We start from the raw sequence: 18,719 nt of genomic DNA, 5'->3' as shown, positions 1-18,719 counted from the left end.
GAATTAATTTTATGGACTGAAGATATTTCACCTTATGGGCTGGCACCTTTTAAGTTCTGAATTGGCAAAAAGGCACCAGCTTGGTGTTGGGAGTCACTCAGGTGTTAATGAGAGCATTAACTGACAGATGGCATTCAAGATATTTCTTGCCTCTCCAATGAAGACAGCTCCTTTGCTACAGCAGAGATCAGGAAAGCTTAATTCTTAACAAGCATACAATGCTTTGCCACAAAGGCAAGCCCTCTGGAAGGTAATGGGAAGGATTCAGGGTTTGCTGGGATGACCTCAGTCAAACATCATTAACAGGGTCAGGAGAAGCAAAGCCTATTTCAGAAGAAAAAAAAAATAATGTAAGGGCCCCCATGATCAATCTATCGTGGCTTGTCAGAAAGAGAAAGCTTAGGCTGACCTTAGAAGCAATATGAGTTACTACTACCAGCCTGACCTTGAGCTCTCATGTAACAATGGAGACCTTTTTTCTACTGTATTAATGAGCTTTCTTATCTGAGGTGGGGGAGGAAGCTTTATGGACCAGCTTGTACTTCACCTTCAATTTACCCTACTGAGAAACTAAGTCAGGTATGATGCAGGGGGAAAGAGATACTACCCCATCCTCCAGGGGGAGAAGAGGGTTGGAGAGGAATCCTTCCAAGCCCTGTGTGTGCAGCTGGCTCAGGAGGCGTGCAAGCCAACAGTGAGCACATATTGCTCAGACCATGGGCCAACTTGCCATCAGGGGGACCAAACTGCCTGAGGCCCAAGGGACACGAGCACCCTGAAGGGGTGTCTCCACAGAACATTCCCTGCAGCAGAGCAAAATGACCAAGAAGCTGGAGATCCAGGAGCCGTGACCTTGGACTTTACCAGCCACATTTAGCAGTGCCACCAGCTGCACCACTGATGGGGACAGACTTCAAAAGTTCCAGCCAAGGACAGTCTAGAGGGAGCAGTAACTCCACACCATACTTGTGACAGACCTGGGCAAGGTCCAACAAGGCAGAGCTCTGGTGATGAAGGAAACAAACACCCAGACACATCCTGCTTTTCAGTGCCTGTTTTGAATCATGCCTGGAGAAAACCTGCTGTGGTGGCTGTGAACAAGAGTACAGCTGACATTAATGGACCCTGAATGAGATCACAAAGTGGCGGGGGTGGGGGGGGTGAATTCAAATTACATTGATCAGACCTCCAGAGTGAAGTTTCTCCTCCCAGAGTTTGTAAAGACAGCAGAGAATGCTGGAGCACAAGACCATCACAAGGCATGTACAGGTCTGCCTTTTGTCCCCCATGGCAAGCTAGAACTAGTTTTTTGAATGCAGACATTGCCCAAACCTTAGTAACTCTGTGGCTTACCTGTGTGGCCATCGGGTAAGGGAAGAGAAAGACATCTGAAGAGCTAAGCAGGTGGATGGCACTGGGCTCTCCACACAAGGACATTTGTCTTCACCATTGCTGAACATGAGAATACAATCTTTCTACATTAGAACCACTGTTTTGTTTCAAAACAGAAGGACAAAAGGTTACCTAGTTAGCAAATATTAAGTAGCAGCAGCTATTCCCTAAAACAATCTGGCCTAACTCCAGGCAGGATTTGGCAGTCTGAAATGTGAGTAATTGGAGGCTCCCATATCCATGAAAGATATACCCATGTCTTCTACAAAAGTAAAGGACAGCAAAGTAATTTCAGCACCCTAGCAATGCCTGTTGCCTGCTCCTCATTTGTCCATCCCACAACTCACTTCCAGAACTCAAATGTGGCAGAGACCAGAGACCACCTCGAGAATATGCTGAAGCAATGCCTAGAGAAGACATCAGGGCTCTGGACCTTTCCTCCAACATGGTAACACTAAGCTAGGACAGGAGGTTCACCAGCAGAAGGGCGGCACAATCCTGCTAAAGAAATCCAATTCACATGGTTGGATCTCATTTACATGATGGACTTCCCACCTGAACTCAACACTCGTCTTTAGGAGAGGGGAAAAAATCATCTATGAAAACGCATGGCTGTCAGCAGGTGTAAGAACACCCCTACTCCTTGTCTTCCTCCATCTTCCATGCAATCAAACCCGGGGTAGCTGGAAGGAGAGCTGGCAGACATGCTGCATCCCACAGAGAAGCAGAATAGGAACAGCTCTGGAGCGAGGCAGTGTCTCTGGGGAGGCAGGGAGAATGGAGAGCTGATGTGGGCTGTCTGCTCTAATAAGGGATCACACCACAGGAGCATGTGTTGGCTTGACAGAAGCAAGTGCAGCCACTTAACCTGGGTATGACAGCTGAAGCGGGAGCGTTGCTTTGCTACCCCCAAAATAACGGGGGTATGAAGGAAGAGAGGGGAAGGCACGAGGTCACCACAGCTGCCCACCCTCCAGGAACATTCCAGGTCTGCTTGTCCAGATTTCTCACCCCAGCCACAGCCTGAGCAACCGTGGAAGTTCCCAGGGTTCCTTAGCATTACTAGCCCACTCTCAGCAAGTCTCAAACTAGATGGAGATGCCCTTTTACCTCCCATGAACTGGTATGTGCTGCCTCCCACCCCTTTTCCCTCACATGAAGGACAGGAGGCAGCAAGTCCACTCCTCCCAAGGAGGAGCTGAAGCCATCTCACACACCAGTGTGGCAAAAGGGCACGCTCTGATCTTCCCCAGCTGCCTGTGGCCCACGCTTCTCCAGTGATTTGGCTTTTATCTAGCAACAACCCTATGAACGACAACAGCTGCTGGGGGTGCCTTGTTTGTTATTTTGCTGAGGAAGGGCAGAAAAGCAGCAGAGATACCAGCACAGATACAGCACTGTCCTGCATTGGTCTCTTCTGGAAAGGCTCTTTCCTTAGGCTGGCAAATGCCAGGGACAGGCAGGAGTGCTGAGATAAGTGTCTATTTGATCTTTTTTCCCCCATTCACCCTGGGTTTTTCACTGCTTAATGTTCACAAAACGCCAAGGCAGCTAATCAGTGCTCTGTGACCCCTGTTAATTGGGCTGTGTGAGAGAAAGGCAGCACTGGCAGGAGAAATCACACATACCTGTTACTTTGAACTGTCCTGTCATGTTCTGTCTCTCTGCTTGCAGGAGCTCCAAGCACCCTTCTGTGAGCCAGGGCTGCTCTGTTTTCAGCAGGAGGGGCCACAAGTGTTTCGTGTTGTGGCCCTGCCTCTAACACCTCACAGTACAGGGAGGCAACAAAAAGGCATATTGTTGTTTCTCCTTCTGCGTGAGAAGGTGAAAGTAATTTTAGGTGAAGGAAACACAACCTGAAGGCGCTGATGGCCCTTCTTTCACTTATGCCCAGCTGCTCCTCACTGCCCTTATCTGCCTTGCTGTTTTCTCCCTCACCCTCCCCACAATTCGAGGAAGGAGTGAGCAGATGCCCAGCATCCATCTCCCCTTCCCAAGAGACCAGCAGCCTACATGGCCAAGTGAGCCAGGGAAAGAAAGCGATTGGTGTGAAGATGTGAAACATTGGAGGGAAAAGAGGTTGGATTTGCCAAGCCTGGTGGATTATGCAGTTCTTGGAGGATGAGGAAGACGCATATTGCTAACTAGATGCATGCTGGGTGCAGGGGCCTGCATATGTTTTTTTAGGTAGGAGCAAGGACTGCTTCAGTGTTTTTGTTGCTTGATTAGGGAAAGGAAGAAACAGGAATATGGCATCAATGAAACCAGAGCAGCCAGAAACATCCCAAACAACACTTGAAGGTACATGGTACCACAGGAAGAGAAAATCCTGGGGGAAAAGGGGATAAGCAGGAGGATACATACACTGCCCAGACAGATTCAGGGAATATTAACAGGACTAAAATAAAATTTATTTGTCTTTCAAGGCTAGCTCAACCCTTCCTTCAAACTCAGTGAGTATCTGTACAATCTCTATCTAGGGATGACTTGTGCTCTCACTACATGCAGGGTTTTGGACAGAGAAGCAGGAACTCCAACCCACACTACTGATGCTGCAATTTGAGTGAAAACCAATAATGACAAATCAATGAGTTGGATAAGTGGATTAAAAGAGGGTGAAAAGAATTCTCCTAAAAGTTCCTGAAACATCACTATGCTGAGCAAACTGTATTGCTACACATCTTTGTGAAAACATGAATTAATGCAACATTAGATGAACAGAAAGGATCATTTACCTTGAATGCATAGAAAGAACAGACAATTTGAGACAGTTTTTAAAACTGTCTTGGCCCCTTAATTACATCTGCATAACACAATAAATTAAGAGTGATGATGCTACTTTCCATGGGCATTGTTGTTTTTGACTCAGGGTGACTGTGTTCACACCAAACGTGTGTTTAAACACACCTGCCCAGCTTTGCTGACACACTAACCCCACAGATACTCTGTACTTCACAGTTTATTCAATTTTACCTTTAGGGCACTACTACCCTGAAGTCAAAGGGTGCAGTAACAAATCAGGTGCATTCAGTGTGATATACAGCCCCTGAAAGCAGCAAGGGTAGCTTTAAACTCCCAGAGGAAAACAGCTCTGTAATCAGTCACTGACATGCATTTTCAACCATCGTGTTGAAACTTGCACTACAGCTCCAGCACGGAGGAAGGCTTGGAAATAGAGACCTCAGTTCCTTGAGACATGGCTAAAATGGTAAAATACTGTGCATCTGGAAATACACAGGAACTTCCAGAAAACTCCTGGTGAGAAAGTTGGTCAGACATCCTGCCTGTCTGAACGGGAAGAAAACTCCAATGTCTGTCAAGAATTCTTGAAAAGAAACAAGAGGTTTCTGCTTCTTTGGTGGGGGTAACACTGAACAGTTCAGCAACTAAAGAGGAGACAAGCTGAGTGTCCCCAGAAGGGTCAGCTACTCTTTTCCTGCCTTGAGGAACCTGTTGAGCCAAGTGAGCCCAAGAAAGAGGCAATGTCAGTTATGAAAGCTTTCCCCAGCAAGGGATGCACAGCAGGTACTACCAACAGGGTGGCTCTAGTTCTGATGCCATCACATTTTACATCTGAGGTGCAAAGGACCAAGGGAAGAAGTTAATCTCACACCATCACCTATGATAAATTAACAACAGAACTGAAAATGCCTATTACACATAAAAAGCTTTGCTGTCAAGCTGTGATTCTACAAGAACACACAAGGGAGATGTCTAGGGGTAAGCCATCTCCTGCCATGTGATGACATTGATCTTGGCTGGGGAAGGCCAGGGAAAATGGCTTTCATTAAGCAATGAATTCCCTGGCATGCTAGCGAATAGGCTTGGAGAGCTGAGCAGAGCTGAGCCCAACACTTCCCTATCCAATGAGATCTATCACCGCAGCTAGACTGGGAACTTTTCCCCGTCTAAAAAATATGAAATTTTCCCTCAGAGCATGTTCAGAACAGGAGACAAGAATCTCCCAAGACCCTAAGGTACAAAGAACTCTGTCATGTTCAAAATCAGAAAGCAAGTGACAGAGGCCAGTGGCCAAGCTAGAATGGCAGGAGGCAGAAGAGAGGTCCTGAGTCTCAGAGCCAACAGGAGCCTGTGTGCTAAAGGCACAAGATAAACACTGGTACTAAAGGATGGGAAGATAATGGCAAAGAGATGTTTGTATGATAGGTTCTGATGTCGATGGTACTGGTGCACAAGACAGAGGTGCACAGTAAGACTGAAGGAACAATGCTCTGACCTGTGGAGTACAGCTGGTCCCCTGGTGAAGCTTAAGATCACCAAGAGAAAATTAAGCCATGCTGATGCCAAACCGGAGATTTTACAGGCACATCAGCAGGCTGGATGACACCAACAGAGTTAACATTATCAGTAAATTATGCCACTTTTTGGATGTGACACAAAACCAAAGAAGCTGGGTTCTCCAGAGAGCAGTACAGTAAATCCAAGAAGACAGCAGCTCCTAGGGTCGGTTTTAGAGCTCAAGAAGCAATTCCTGGGCCTGAATACAAAACCACCTGACCTGGACATTTCTGCAAACCATTTAGCAAAGGCAAGATACCTTTCTCCCTAAGAGATAGATTGGAAGCCAGATTTTTGTCAGCCTGGTAAAGAAAGTCAAAGGCGGGAGGGTCCTTCCTCTGGCATCGTGAAATGCTGACTCTGAAAGGCCCTGGTCAGCAGGTGAATGTCCTCCAGTCCCCACATGCAAGGATGCCTCCCAGCACCCCTCAGGAATTCGAAGTGCTGCATTCTTTTCCCATTTCTTCCCCAAGGCTTATCAGACACTGAGGATGGGAATCGCTCAAAGGCACAACGATCACACAGCCAGGACAGCTTGAAGCCCGGGGGCTTCTGCATTGCTTCTGTGTCAAGTACCTTCGGCTTTGAATAACAAAGGGCAATCTCTTGAAGGATCAAAATGGAAAACAAAAAGAGCCAGTGTTAGAACTATTAACTAACCCAAAAACTAGTTACAGGTAGTTTGACAGAAAAAGAAAAGGGAGCAAGAGAGATCTGAGCGCTCAAAAAGGAATGAACAAGCTCCTTTGGGGAAGATGGCTGGGGAGGATTTGGGTAACACAGGCGCTGGGGTGAGAGGGCGGGCAAGATGCAGGCTGCTGCCAACTGCTTTGAGAGGCTCTGCTGAGGGACACTTGGGTTCCTGCACGATGGCACCACAGCCAGCACATACTGCTCTGACCTAGAGAAGTGCAGGGGGGGATGCTGATGGCCACACAGACAGATGAAGGGTGAGAACGGCTGCTGCACTCCCTCTTTTGCTACATCTGCTTCACGTGCACGCTTTTGACTTTTAAAGCATGGATGTTGTTGTTCCTTGTTTAGTGTCCTGTTCTGTGTCACCTCAACAACCAAGCACACAACGTGTGCCCCAACAAGAAGCCACTCTGGACATGATGAAAGCAAGATCAAAATCAAGCCACAGTACTCTCTGTCTCAGGAGGGAGGAACACAGTCATCTGGATGGTCCAGAATCAACGAATGGACCTACAGCCCAAATTTCACCTTGTGATTGAACAGCAAGCGCTCTGCTTTTTCTGCAATGATAATTCACTTCTCCCATCAATGACCTTTACCTGCATCTAGCCAGGCTTCAATATGTACTTGCCAATTTTAATCCACATTCTTTCTTTCTACTGCTGTTATTTGATTCTTTTTGAGAAGCTCCTTGGGGGCTGGAGCTGATTAACTTACAAAAGACCCAAATACATCTCCTATATTCTGAAGGAGCAAATAGGAATGGGGCTTACTGTGCTCCACATTGAGACTGGAAGAGGATCATTACTTACTATTCATTCCTGGATCCTTGAAGAACAAGTGAAGCCAGCTTAATGCTGCATTGTTCATTCCTAGTGCCCATCAACAGAAAGCATGCCCCCCGATTCATTGCCACAAGGAAAGACAACAGTATTGCTGTGCCATAAGCACTTCTGATTGTTTGGGGACTGCAGAAAGGACCTTAGGGTGTTACAGTGCTGATGAGCACTGTGGGGAAGAAGCTGGAGTTATTGTCTTGATGATGATGGGGAAATAGGACACATGCCTGTATTACAGCACAAATCCATATGAAACAAGCCCTTACCGTGCCTTACTGCTCATAGAAAAATACACTTAATGTCAGAGAAAAGAGTCCCCTGTGAGGCACAAAATACCTAGCATGGGGTTGCCTTGAAGCAAATAAGCTTAGCAAATTCATCTCTTAAAACCAGCCCCACACATTATATGTTTCTGGAGACCGTGGATAAACCCAAGTTTTTACAGATAAACAGATCCTAAAGAAGTCCCTTTTGGGATTTGTTTCAGAACAGGTCTTCCATCTTCTTCTCTCTAAAGTTTAAATGACTGCATTTGTTGAGCCAGAAAGAAACTGAGGAAGGCTGGAAGGTAAAATAGGAGAAAAAGTAAAAGCATAGGTGACTTAGAACAGAGACTGACATGACACACCACATCATCACAGTGGCCTAGCAGCTGGCCAGCAGCTATTCCAGCTGTTCATCAAACCCACTGAGGCAAAAAGGCTCCAGAAAAATTACTTCAGATCTTCTCCAGTATTCACCCTTGGACTAAACATTGGTTTCTGAACTTGGATGAGGTGCTGGGTGGTCTGCGAAACCAACTGTGCTGGAGCAAAAATCCTGCACCAGTGTTTTGGAGCATCACTGTAAGCCTCAAAAGTGAGGGCAGGGGTTTCACATCGGGCAAACTTCCATACCCCATCTGTCTCTCTACCCCATCCTTTGCCTTCTTCCTTGAAAGGAGAAATTTTCACTTGCTTTCTCAGTTTCTTTTTTCATTCTTGCTTTCTTCCTCCTCTCCAGAGTACTTGGTTTGCAACATCAAGAAGTTGTAAATACAGCTGTCCCTTTCATATTTCATGCTCTGACACTGGCATGATGACATCACTGCAGTCTCCAAGACCCTTTGCTGACTGTTCCCTATTCCTCCTTTGAAGTTTAGCCACCTATTCCTCCCTGTCAATGTTTTGCAAAACTCCCTCTCCCCAGCAATCCAATCTGTTTGTCTCTCATCCATCTGCCCTGACAATAACAGCACAGCTTTTCCTCTTTCTCTTTCACCACTTTCAGTCCTTTTTCTCCACCACATACATGGAATAGCACTTCCAGAACATGCTACCAACTTTTCTTCAAATTCTTCTTTAAAGATTCATTTTATCCATCTGAGAATCAAAGACATTTACTTAGCTTTAGTTATATTTCAACTCTATAATTTTATTCCACTGTGCTTCTCATTAATCTCTGAATGACCGTGTTATTTTACTGCTGTAATCTCATCCTTCCTTTGCCAACACCTGCCAGCTGCTTCATTTTCACTTTTTACCCTTTAAAAGGCTCACCTTGCATGGCTTGGCTATTACTATAATAAATATTAAAATTAGATTCAAGATGAGCAATGCAGCCACTTCATCTCCCTTGCCCCCTCACGGTATCTCCTGTGCTGACGATACCAGGTTGATTCCAGAGGCCATCCACCAATATCCATGATGTATGCAAGGCAGCACTTGTTAAAAGTCAGACTGTAAATAATGCTGATCTTGTTGATATTCACTTGGCATTCATGAATATGACTCTGAGTTAGTGAGGTGCTTTGTGGCCAGGCCATGGACAAGGTCACCGGCACAACTGCAAGAGCCGGCTGCTAAAACTCTTTCCAAAGGTGGTGGGCACCAGGTCTTCTGTGACTGAGCTTAGGCTGGCTGCCCCAGAGGTTATGGCATGGACTGAATTCATTCAGCTCAGTCTTAGTACCTTGGCTTAGCTCTTTCCACAGCCTAGTTCCCACGGTATCCATGACACTGAAATCTCAGCACTGGTTTGCCAGCTATTCCTGTTGACCTGCCACTTTATCCCCCCGACCAGTCTGACAAACAGCAGTTCTGGAAGGGCACAGCTCATGTAGGCACATGCACAAGGGTGATTTCAAGATGTTAAGCATTTTACTGAGGTCTCTTTTACCAAAATATGAGACCTGGGGTAACCCCCAAAGCACCTGTAAGGACACAGTCGCACTGAATACAGGACAAGGTTGGACAAAAGTGACAAAGCAGAAGAAACAAGCAAAATACCCAGAGCTACTAAAAACAGTCCTCAGAAACAGGTATTGTTCCTCAGTAGGTTAGAAAATTTCAAATTATCTCTCTCTTTCTGATGAAAGCTCAAATAAATAATTACAGAACAAGTGTTAGAGAATACACAGAGCAGACACAGTGTCCTTGACTGGCAAATCAGCAAGTAGGAAATACAGCTCTCAGATGCCATACTGGGAGTGTTTCTCAATGCCACCACTAAGGATAGGGCAGAAATAATTTAAACAATTGTGAGGAAGGGGAGTTAAGGAATATCCTCTTATTATCCTTATAAGAAAAAACCAGGTGCAAACTACAAGCCAAAGACTCCAAGGATCATTTAAGGACCCCGTAAGAGCTTAAGGTGGATGCAAAACCAATGATCCCCTTGGGAAGAAAAAAATTACAATGCATTAGGGAAGAAATAACAATAAAAAAACAATTGAAATTCCTAAGGAAGCAAATCCCCTCTGGTGGCACAGAAGTCAAAAAGAGAGTTTTCAGCTACACCGATGGACCAATCCCCTGAGGTGTAAAAAAAGAAAAGAATCTCATGGGGCATAGGGAAATAAAAAAGCAAGAGATATTGTTTTTCTTCCTCCTCACATTCTGGCCTTTGTGTGTTTTGAAAAAAATAAAACATAAGAAAAAGCAGTAAAGATGTTTTTTTGAGACAAAGTGGCAGCGTACAAAATTCTTCCCAATAAGAAACACAATAAAGTTACTAAAACTTTTTATGCCATCACATTAGAAAAAAAGCAAAAGTGCAATAACAGAACATTGAAGAATGAGTTTCACCCAAAGAAAAGCTGAACAGCAGGAGCTTTTCTGGAATATTTTAGTTGAGTGTACACATCCATGTCACACCATCACTTCTTACTTAAAAACAGCTGCAGAAGGCTCCTGCTGCGGCCGCTGCCGTTAGCTGAAGCTCTGATCTTCCTGTCTTCATACAAGTCATCAAGCCACATTTCCTGCTGGAATTAAAGTGGCAGCCCCTAGGGACTATGCAGCTACCCAATTTATATCAGAGAGAATCTGAAGCAAGCACCAGGGTTTTTTCCAACTGCTTAATTTTTATTTAGTTTTTTGCAACCCCCCTAATTCTAGGAAGAGTTTTTCTGGGCATTTGCCTTTTGAAGCAATGAAAAGAAAACACAGACATTTTAAGACCTGTGCAAAGAAGCTGGGAGCAGGAAAAAATCTGTGGCCAATCTCACTGGCATCAAACCAAAGCATGCCTTAGGTACCTATTGCACCCGTAGTAGTTACATACAGATGGTACAGATGGTATATGGATACTATGAGGGGTATTTATAAAACAACAAAAGCTGCAGATCACGACACACAAGTATTTTGGCTCAGAGTAAAAATAGGAGAGCAACGGGGAAACTGTCCTGGCCAAGTGCTCAAACTACCTGGTGCCAGGCAAGGACAGCTACAGGGTCGTTGCTACAGATGCAGAAAGGAAGGCAACTGGTTTTTGTTCTGTACTTCTACAGTACTTAACACAGCAAGAACCAGGTCAATGGAGTGTTCCTAACAGCTATGATAGCTTATAATAAATAAGATTTTGGAGAAGATCACGTAGCATCCCATTAAGTAGTCTCTGTAGTTAAACACAGATATCCATAACTCAAAGAAAGTCTTGTGTTACCAGACAACGCTCCTTAGACATCAAGCAGGGTAAAAAGCAGTCTCTCTTGTATGTGAATCTTTTTTTTTTTTTTTAAAGTCTGTCATAAATAATATCAAAATCAAGGCAAAGTTTCTCTACTTCAAAACCAAGGATCATAGAAGCCTACAAAAGTAATAATCTCTTCTATTTTTTCAAAGAATGGAAAGCAAATCAAACTAGAGCATGTTAAATTGAGCATTAGAAGGGCTCTCAGCCACTTCCAAAATTACTTGAGAGCACATTATAATTAGCAAAGGTATGTGACAGTTTTATACCCCTCTATGATGCATGATTAAAGCCAGGCAGCCCAGTCCTGCACACCGTCAAAACAGATGTGACAAGAACTGCAAGCTGCTCCCAGACAGACTGTGAGAAAGCATAGGCAGATAACATTTTGGCTATCAAAGATGTAAGACCCGACACAAAACTAATTAAACCTCAAAACCCCTCAGAGAGGTAGGAAAACTGAGGTTTTATGAAGCATCCCGTGCTTGAGCTGCAGTGCCCCAACCCGAGAACAGGCACGAGAACAAGCTCCTGCCTTTCTCTCTGAGGTGCAACAAGGAACAAAAATGTACAGCCTTGATAGTGACAGCTCACAGCCTCAGCACGAGGATGCAGGGCACAAATGACTGGAGAGATGCTGCTGTAACACCACCAGGATGATCTGTGACACTGCCGATTTTTCCCACCCAAGACAGATACCTCCTATCTGTCTGCAGCAGAGAAGTGCGGAGTCCTGGGCCACTGTGCAAAGCCAAGTCTAAACCCCACACAAATCCCGCACCACATTTGCATGGCTTTGTCTGCTGAGCACTCAAAGTATCAGTTAGAGGCTCAGCTTCCTACCACTAACTATGGAAAAACAAAATGCAGAAGGGAAGCTGTGCATTAGCCAAGGCCTATGCCTCTTGAACTGGGGTTAGAGGGGAAAAAAGGTGTTGCAAGGAAACATGTAAGGAAAATGAAGAATGTTTGGCTTTTGGATTCCGCAGTTGGTTTTAAGTGTGAAACAGTGTGGCAAGTTTGTTTCAGAGAAGTGTATCCAAGCCATCACTTTTATTCTTATTTATCTTCAGTTTTTCATATTTAGACTACATCTTAATGCTCCTTCCTTCATGACACCCCTCTGTATACAGCATCTTTCACTCTTGTTTCCAGGTAGCCTCCCCCATTGCTTCCTCTGCAGTGCATCGAAGCTCACCTCTCTAACATCCCAGCAGTTTCAGGCAGTTTTCCTGATATATCCCTTAAGCCATTCCCACTGCACTGCTCCTGTTGTGCCCTCTTCCCCATCTCCTCTGCAGACATTTCTTTCCTCATTATCCCCATGCCCACGAGGTAACCCCCGTCGACAGGAGGCTGCAGAAATGGTGCAGCTGGTTTCTCCTTCAGGCACCTCACACTTTCCCCAGCAGGACTGTTTGGGTGAGAGGTGTTGGGTTGTGTGTTTTGTTTGTTTGTGTGTTTGGGTGACAGACAGACAGACAACTTGCCAGTGTCCAATGACTCACCCATGATTCATCCCTGAATTTTCTGAGTTAAAAGAGTTGCAAATGGGGAGGCAATTACACAGTGCAATCACTCAGTGGACACTCTTAGATCTGGAGAGTTTTGGAGAACCTCACAATCTCACAAAAGTAATGAATTTTATCAAAGACAAATCTTTCACTGCTGCTACAAGGGTAAGCTGGTTCAGGTGGGCAAAACACTTAAGCCTCTACTTTCTGATGGCTTTGGTATGAAGAAATAAACTTACTGCATGTTTACAAGCAGGTATATATTGCTCTGTGGCTATTTTGATGAAGAAGATACACATGACTGCAGACCCTTTACAATCAATCATTTGGAGAAAGTAGAAGCAGTGCAGCTGACTGGTTTACCTCCTGATACTCGCTGATGTTGAATGTCTACGCAGCAATGAAAGAGAACTTAATTAAGTGGCATATGCATATATAAATCAACTATATAAATTTTGTTGAACATAATCAGTCAATTAGAAATAGAGCTTTCAATGGAAGCACCTATGGTTCTGCCTAAGCCCCCCCACAATAGGGGGATCTTAGGGAGCAGGACTGCTTCCAAGCAACTGCATGTGTTGCCAAGCTGTCTTTGTCCCCGCAATTATGCTTTGCTATTAACATGATTCACAAAAGAACAAATAAAACACACTGCAAGAAGCCTTTGCTATCACTGGAAGCACATTTTGCTGTGCAAGTGGCAGTCTTCTAAAGGATGATGCTCTGCAGATGTCTCCATTTGGGAGACTGCTTTAGTGGACACTGTCAAAATGTCTTTGGATGTCAAAACCTCAAGAGAACATGTCAAATCATTTTCCAACATCCTGCCGCTGAAGTGATGCCAATACTTTGATTTCTAAGAAAATAATTGTTGGCCCTATGTAAAGCAAATGGGATCTTTCATGCAAGTGAGGTGTGTGCAGAGCAGCAAGTTTTACGCTATGCAATACATACAAATGTTGAAAACATATGTGATGACTTAATATCACTAATTTGAGCAAACAGAGTGCAGAGCATAACGGCAGATGTGAATGTTCACTGTGTGCACTAGGGCTACAGCAGAGCATCAAACACGCTTTTGCACGGCATCTGAACAAAGGAGTTTGCTTAACGGGTCTGCACAATTAAAAGGCTACAACTCAACCCAAGAGAACTCGAATTCCCTTTCACTCTGTGAAGCATCTGGCCTGATTGCTGGTGGCTGCTGATCACTGCCGTGTCATCACTCCAAAGCCGTGAAACATCCCGCCACCGCGTTAATTAGCTCCCCTTGCAAAGTGCTTAAGCCATAGAGCGAGGTTACTCACGTGATGTCTCTGCGCTGATAGCAACCTTGAAGAAGGCAAGCGATCAGGTCGCTGATAAACTCCACATCATCCCCGTGAAGAGCAGCTTCCAGTTCCTAATGAGCAGAAAGGAGAGGGGAAAAAAAAAAAAAAAACACACAACCATTAAACTAATTCCTTAAAAATTTCCTGCTAGCTCATCTGGACCAAAAAGACCCAAACAGCCTCACGTATGTGTAGAGCAGCAGAGGGCACATGGGGTAAAGTGACCTCCCTCATCATTAAAAATACTGCTTCTACTACCTCTCCATTGCAAGAGTTTATGGGAAGACCTTGAAAGGTTTTTACTGAATGTCACTCTCCAGCCAGAAGACTAATGCTTTTGTCTGGGCGCAGAAAAATAGGGTTCAGTGAGGTTGAGATACACTCCAGCCTAACAAGAAAGGCACGATTTGTCCCATGTTCACCTGACGGACAGGAAGCAACTGTTTCATTCTTCTGCTTTACCTCCACTCACTAAGGCTGGTGAGCTCAATTTAAAAGATGTGCTCAGAAAGCAGGGCACTAAAAGCCACTTACAACCCAGAAGCAGCAGTTTCAGATGGATTGCCAGAAAAGCTGAAAGCTAGCAAACAAATGCCTCAGAGAAAAGCAGGCATTTTGATTATTTAGCTTATTTCTTATACAGGTCTGGTTTTTCCCAGCTCCAGTAAGAGAGAAAGCATGGAGGGATGTCAGACTTTGTGACCCAAAATCTCCACCCTCGATGGAGAATATCACAGCTTATTCTAGCACAGCGGAGTTCACAAAGATGTGATGCAGAAATTGATCCACAAAAAGGATAATAATAAAAAACTCCTGAAACTTAGTTATTATGAATTTTGCACATATTGTATGAAATATCTTTTTTTCAGCTACCAGTTTCAAGCTTTGTTTTCCAAATATAATTTGGTTAATTACAGTTTTATTTGTATGCCGGAAAATCATTCACAGTAAGAAAAATCCACTTTCTATAGGACTTATCATCACTAGCATACGGCATTTAAGAAGATTTAATATGGATAAACAATATAGGCATAAGAAGCTATTCTTTTTGGGTTTCAGAGTAAATAATGGATTGAATACAAATTCCTTCTTGAATGTTACTCAACAGACTGTTACACAAATAGCCAAGCTAATGGCTACAGAATAAAGGTTAATGGCAAGAGAATAAAGGATAAACGTTTTGGCACTTACCCAATAAAGAAGAGAAAGTGCTTTTTTTATTAGACGGCAGTAACTGCAGTAATAAAATTATTGATAACAGATTGCAGCTTAAATGCCGCTTGTAGTTTTTTATTGGAAATGTATTAATGGCATATTTTCATTACCCACACTGCTCTTATTTACTTCTTGTGCAACATGCAAAGTGCTTCAGGAGCGGAAGCCTGACACCTGCCCCGCGAAGAATGTACTAAACACATCTATTACACGTGGAAACTGGAGGTGAGGTAAGGAAAGGGCAGCGTGCAGCCAAAGCCTGACGCAGTGTCCCTGCCACAGAGACAGGGAAAGGACCAGGAATCTCTGTTCTCTGCCTCTAGATGAGCACCCTGCTTAATGACAAGTTAATACCAAATCTGCAGTTGCTGCTTGCCATCCCTTGGACAGAGTGGTATTATTGCTGTATAAATAGTAATCACGCTATATAAACAGTCATTACCGAGTGAATTCGTTTAGAATCATGGAATGTCCCGAGCTGGAAGGGACCCACAAGCATTGAGTCCCACTCCTGGCCCTACTCACCACCTGAAAAGTGGCTAGTATTTTAGAAGTGTTGACTTACTTTATTTGTAAAATATTTTAGTGGACACATGCCTTCTATAAATATCCCTGGGGGAGAGGGCAGCAGGGAGGACCTAAAGCACGTGATCTGCTAAACCATCCCAGGTGTGTTACCACATTACCACAATAAACCTGCAGCTTGTGAAAAATGGCACGTTGGAACCCAGAATGATGGGCAGGGGAAAGTAAGTCTCCAGGATGCCTCCCTGCATTCAGCCTCTCCCTCATCCACATCCACTTGTTCATTAAAGCTGTCAGTCAGCAGTCTGCCCCTGCTAGGATGTGACGGCCTTTTGTATGAAGGAATATTTAAACTGCTTCCCGTGAGCCTTTTCAGCCTGCTGTTTGGCTAACACTCCTTAAGCAGTGGCCACAACTGCCTCAGATAGCCCCTATCTGCAGCCATTGTTTTCCAGGCCTGAGAGTGACCTTTACATTTTTGGAGTTGGCAGGTCACCCCAGGAGCAGGGGGGCATTCCTGGGGCAATGGGCAAGCTGCCATCTCCTGGGCAGGGAGACACACCTGGATGGGCTGTTCCCCCTGCCTCTCCTCCTGCTTTCTCCCTCCCAGAAGGATGCTCCATGTCCTTGTTTCAATGGCAGCTGTAGCACCAATTCTGGGGACCCGATCCAGACCCAGATGGATCTCACAGCCACTGGATAAAGGAGGCTCGGGGCAGACCAGCGTGGGGCTGGGTGCAGAGTCCCAGTGCCATGCTGGGTTAAGGGGGTCTGGAACAAGCCAAGATTCATCAGCACACACACAGCATGGGGCCAGTGAAGGTCCATTCCTGGCAGGCGTGAGGCTGTCTTCTGCTCCCTGCAAACAGTAGCACTCAGTGCCAGAATATTGCAGTTAAGGCACAGTCCAAGTAATACTGTGATTATTTGTCTTGGAAAAAAGTTACTGACATTGTCCTGTAATGTTTCTGTCTACATTTCAACTATTGTTGCTTGTGACAGAAGAGTAAGAGCAGTGAGAGGAACCTGATGAATGAACACAGGGATTGAACAATGAACCCAGGGCTGGGTCCATTGGCCCTGTTTATCTGAAAGTCACGTTTTTCCATCCCGCTGGCTTCTCCAGCTTCCGGTCCCCAAACACCTAAATTCTAGACTCTTCCCACACACTCCGAGTGCTGTGGGAATGACAGACACACGAGGAGGATGTGATGCAAATCTGAACATCTCAGGAACACGAACAAAGAGTTAGTATCCCTTCGGGTTTTCACCTAGTGCTTCAGCCCACATTTTGCAGGAGGATTTTTCCAGCCCTCTCCTCCAACAAGGGACAGCCAGCAAAGCAGCACGCTGCTCAAGCAGCACATCTAAACAGAGGTAGATGAATTGATGCCAGGGACACTAAAACCCCCCTGGTCCTAAGGGCAAAGCCTGCCTTGGTCACCCATCCCCACACTCCTCCAGCCTGGCCAGGAGGAGCAGCTCAGCTTCCTCCCCGCCACCATCCTCCCCACGCCTCCAATCCTTTTGTTTTTCCTCTTTTCTCTTTGAGCACTGAGCTGTGAGCACAGAAATCTGAACCTTGCCAAAACGCTTTGGGGACAGCACAGAAAGGAAACAGAAGAGGCAGCAAATCAGCAGAGGAAAAGGGGGGGACACACATCTCCTCCTCCTCTAGCTGGAGAGAGCAACAGACAGGAGAAAAGCAGGATTCTCCCCCTCTCCAGCTGGCGTCACACCTCATTAGGGAAAAGCCTGTTTAACGTCTTTCCCTCCCCCCAGCCCGGTACTAAATCCCCCCTGAGTCAGGCAAGGACTGTTGGGAAGAGGCAATCGCCAGAGCAAGGGTGGGAGCAAGGGTGACCACCTCTCCCAGGAGGAGCGCTGGCCCAAAGCGGGGCCAGCAGGGCGGGCGAGAGGCACCGACCCGTCCGTCCCCACCGCCTGGGAGAGCGGGACAGAGGGGCCGGGTACCCCACAGCCGGCAGCGGGGCAGGGATGGTTAACCCCACCAGCTGGGGGCCTGAAACAAACGCTGCTTTGGATGCCTTTTTGATATCTGCCCGGATTCTTGAGAGGGAGGACAGTCAAACCTTCCCGATGAAAGGAAACAAACGAGTCCACAACAGCGACGCCACTGTCACCAAGCCTGCGTGGGGTGACCACGGGGCTGCTGCACACGCTTTTTATTTTTTGAGCTGTGGAAAGCAGCCAGCCAGCCTTCAGCTCCTGCTCCAGCAAGCTGGCTGTGCGAAGGGCAGCCTCACAAAGCTTGGGGTCTTCGTTTCGGAAGACAGACTCCTCCAAACTTGCGAGAGCCCAGTGTGAGCAGGCTGGGTGCAGAGGTACAGGACTACAGTTTAGAGGTTTCTTCTGTGCTGGAGCTGAATCATCTATAACTGAATGTGATGGACATAACGAGTTTAAGCACAGTTAAGCCATGTCCAAGTTAGCCATCAGTTTAAAAACCCCAATCCCTTCAGCTCTATTTCCATACAGCTGCTGTTATCAGCTTTCCATTGCAATGCTCCAAAGTGACTCAACAGGCTTTAGGAGATCACCAAAAGCTACCAGCGGGACGTGCTGAGCCAGCCCCGACCCATGCTCTGAAATTTCAATGTCGTCACTGAATCAAGTCAGGATGATCTTTTCCCCTCACAGACAATTAATGACAACAGGCATCTGGGCAAAAGTTTGGCAAACTCACGCCAAAGGATAGTGGGAACGGGCAGGAAGATGGAAAGTCAAGTGCAGGCCTGAAACGCTTCCAAGAAGCACCATTTATCCCTGCCAGTGTGAAGTCAGTGTGCTCAGCCCCATCACCTTCTCAGAATGCCTCAGAGAACCAAGCCCCGCTCAGCACGCTGCCTGCAGCCCAGTGCAGTGTTCTCCCTGCCTGGGATCCCTGCCACCATATGGAAATAGTTTCCAAAATATGAAGCCAACTGAGAGTGTTC

General features: G+C 45.7%; 1 protein-coding gene across 3 annotated transcripts in view; it reads right to left on the bottom strand.

Moving 5' to 3' along the window:
• The window catches only part of CECR2 (CECR2 histone acetyl-lysine reader), a 100,576-nt gene that overhangs the window by 37,122 nt on the left and 44,735 nt on the right, over positions 1-18,719 (bottom strand). For all 3 annotated transcript variants that reach the window (XR_010999528.1, XM_068191839.1, XM_068191840.1), the window contains exon 2: positions 13,999-14,093. Coding sequence is in view for 2 of the 3 variants with exons in the window: in XM_068191839.1 (XP_068047940.1) it covers positions 13,999-14,093 (95 nt within the window). In the remaining variant the exon portion in view is untranslated. The remainder of the gene's footprint in view (positions 1-13,998; positions 14,094-18,719) is intronic.

The sequence above is a fragment of the Anomalospiza imberbis genome, chromosome 5 (genome assembly GCF_031753505.1).
Source record: "Anomalospiza imberbis isolate Cuckoo-Finch-1a 21T00152 chromosome 5, ASM3175350v1, whole genome shotgun sequence".
Classification (NCBI taxonomy): Eukaryota; Metazoa; Chordata; class Aves; order Passeriformes; family Viduidae; genus Anomalospiza; species Anomalospiza imberbis.
This window is presented reverse-complemented; position numbering and strand designations above follow the sequence as displayed.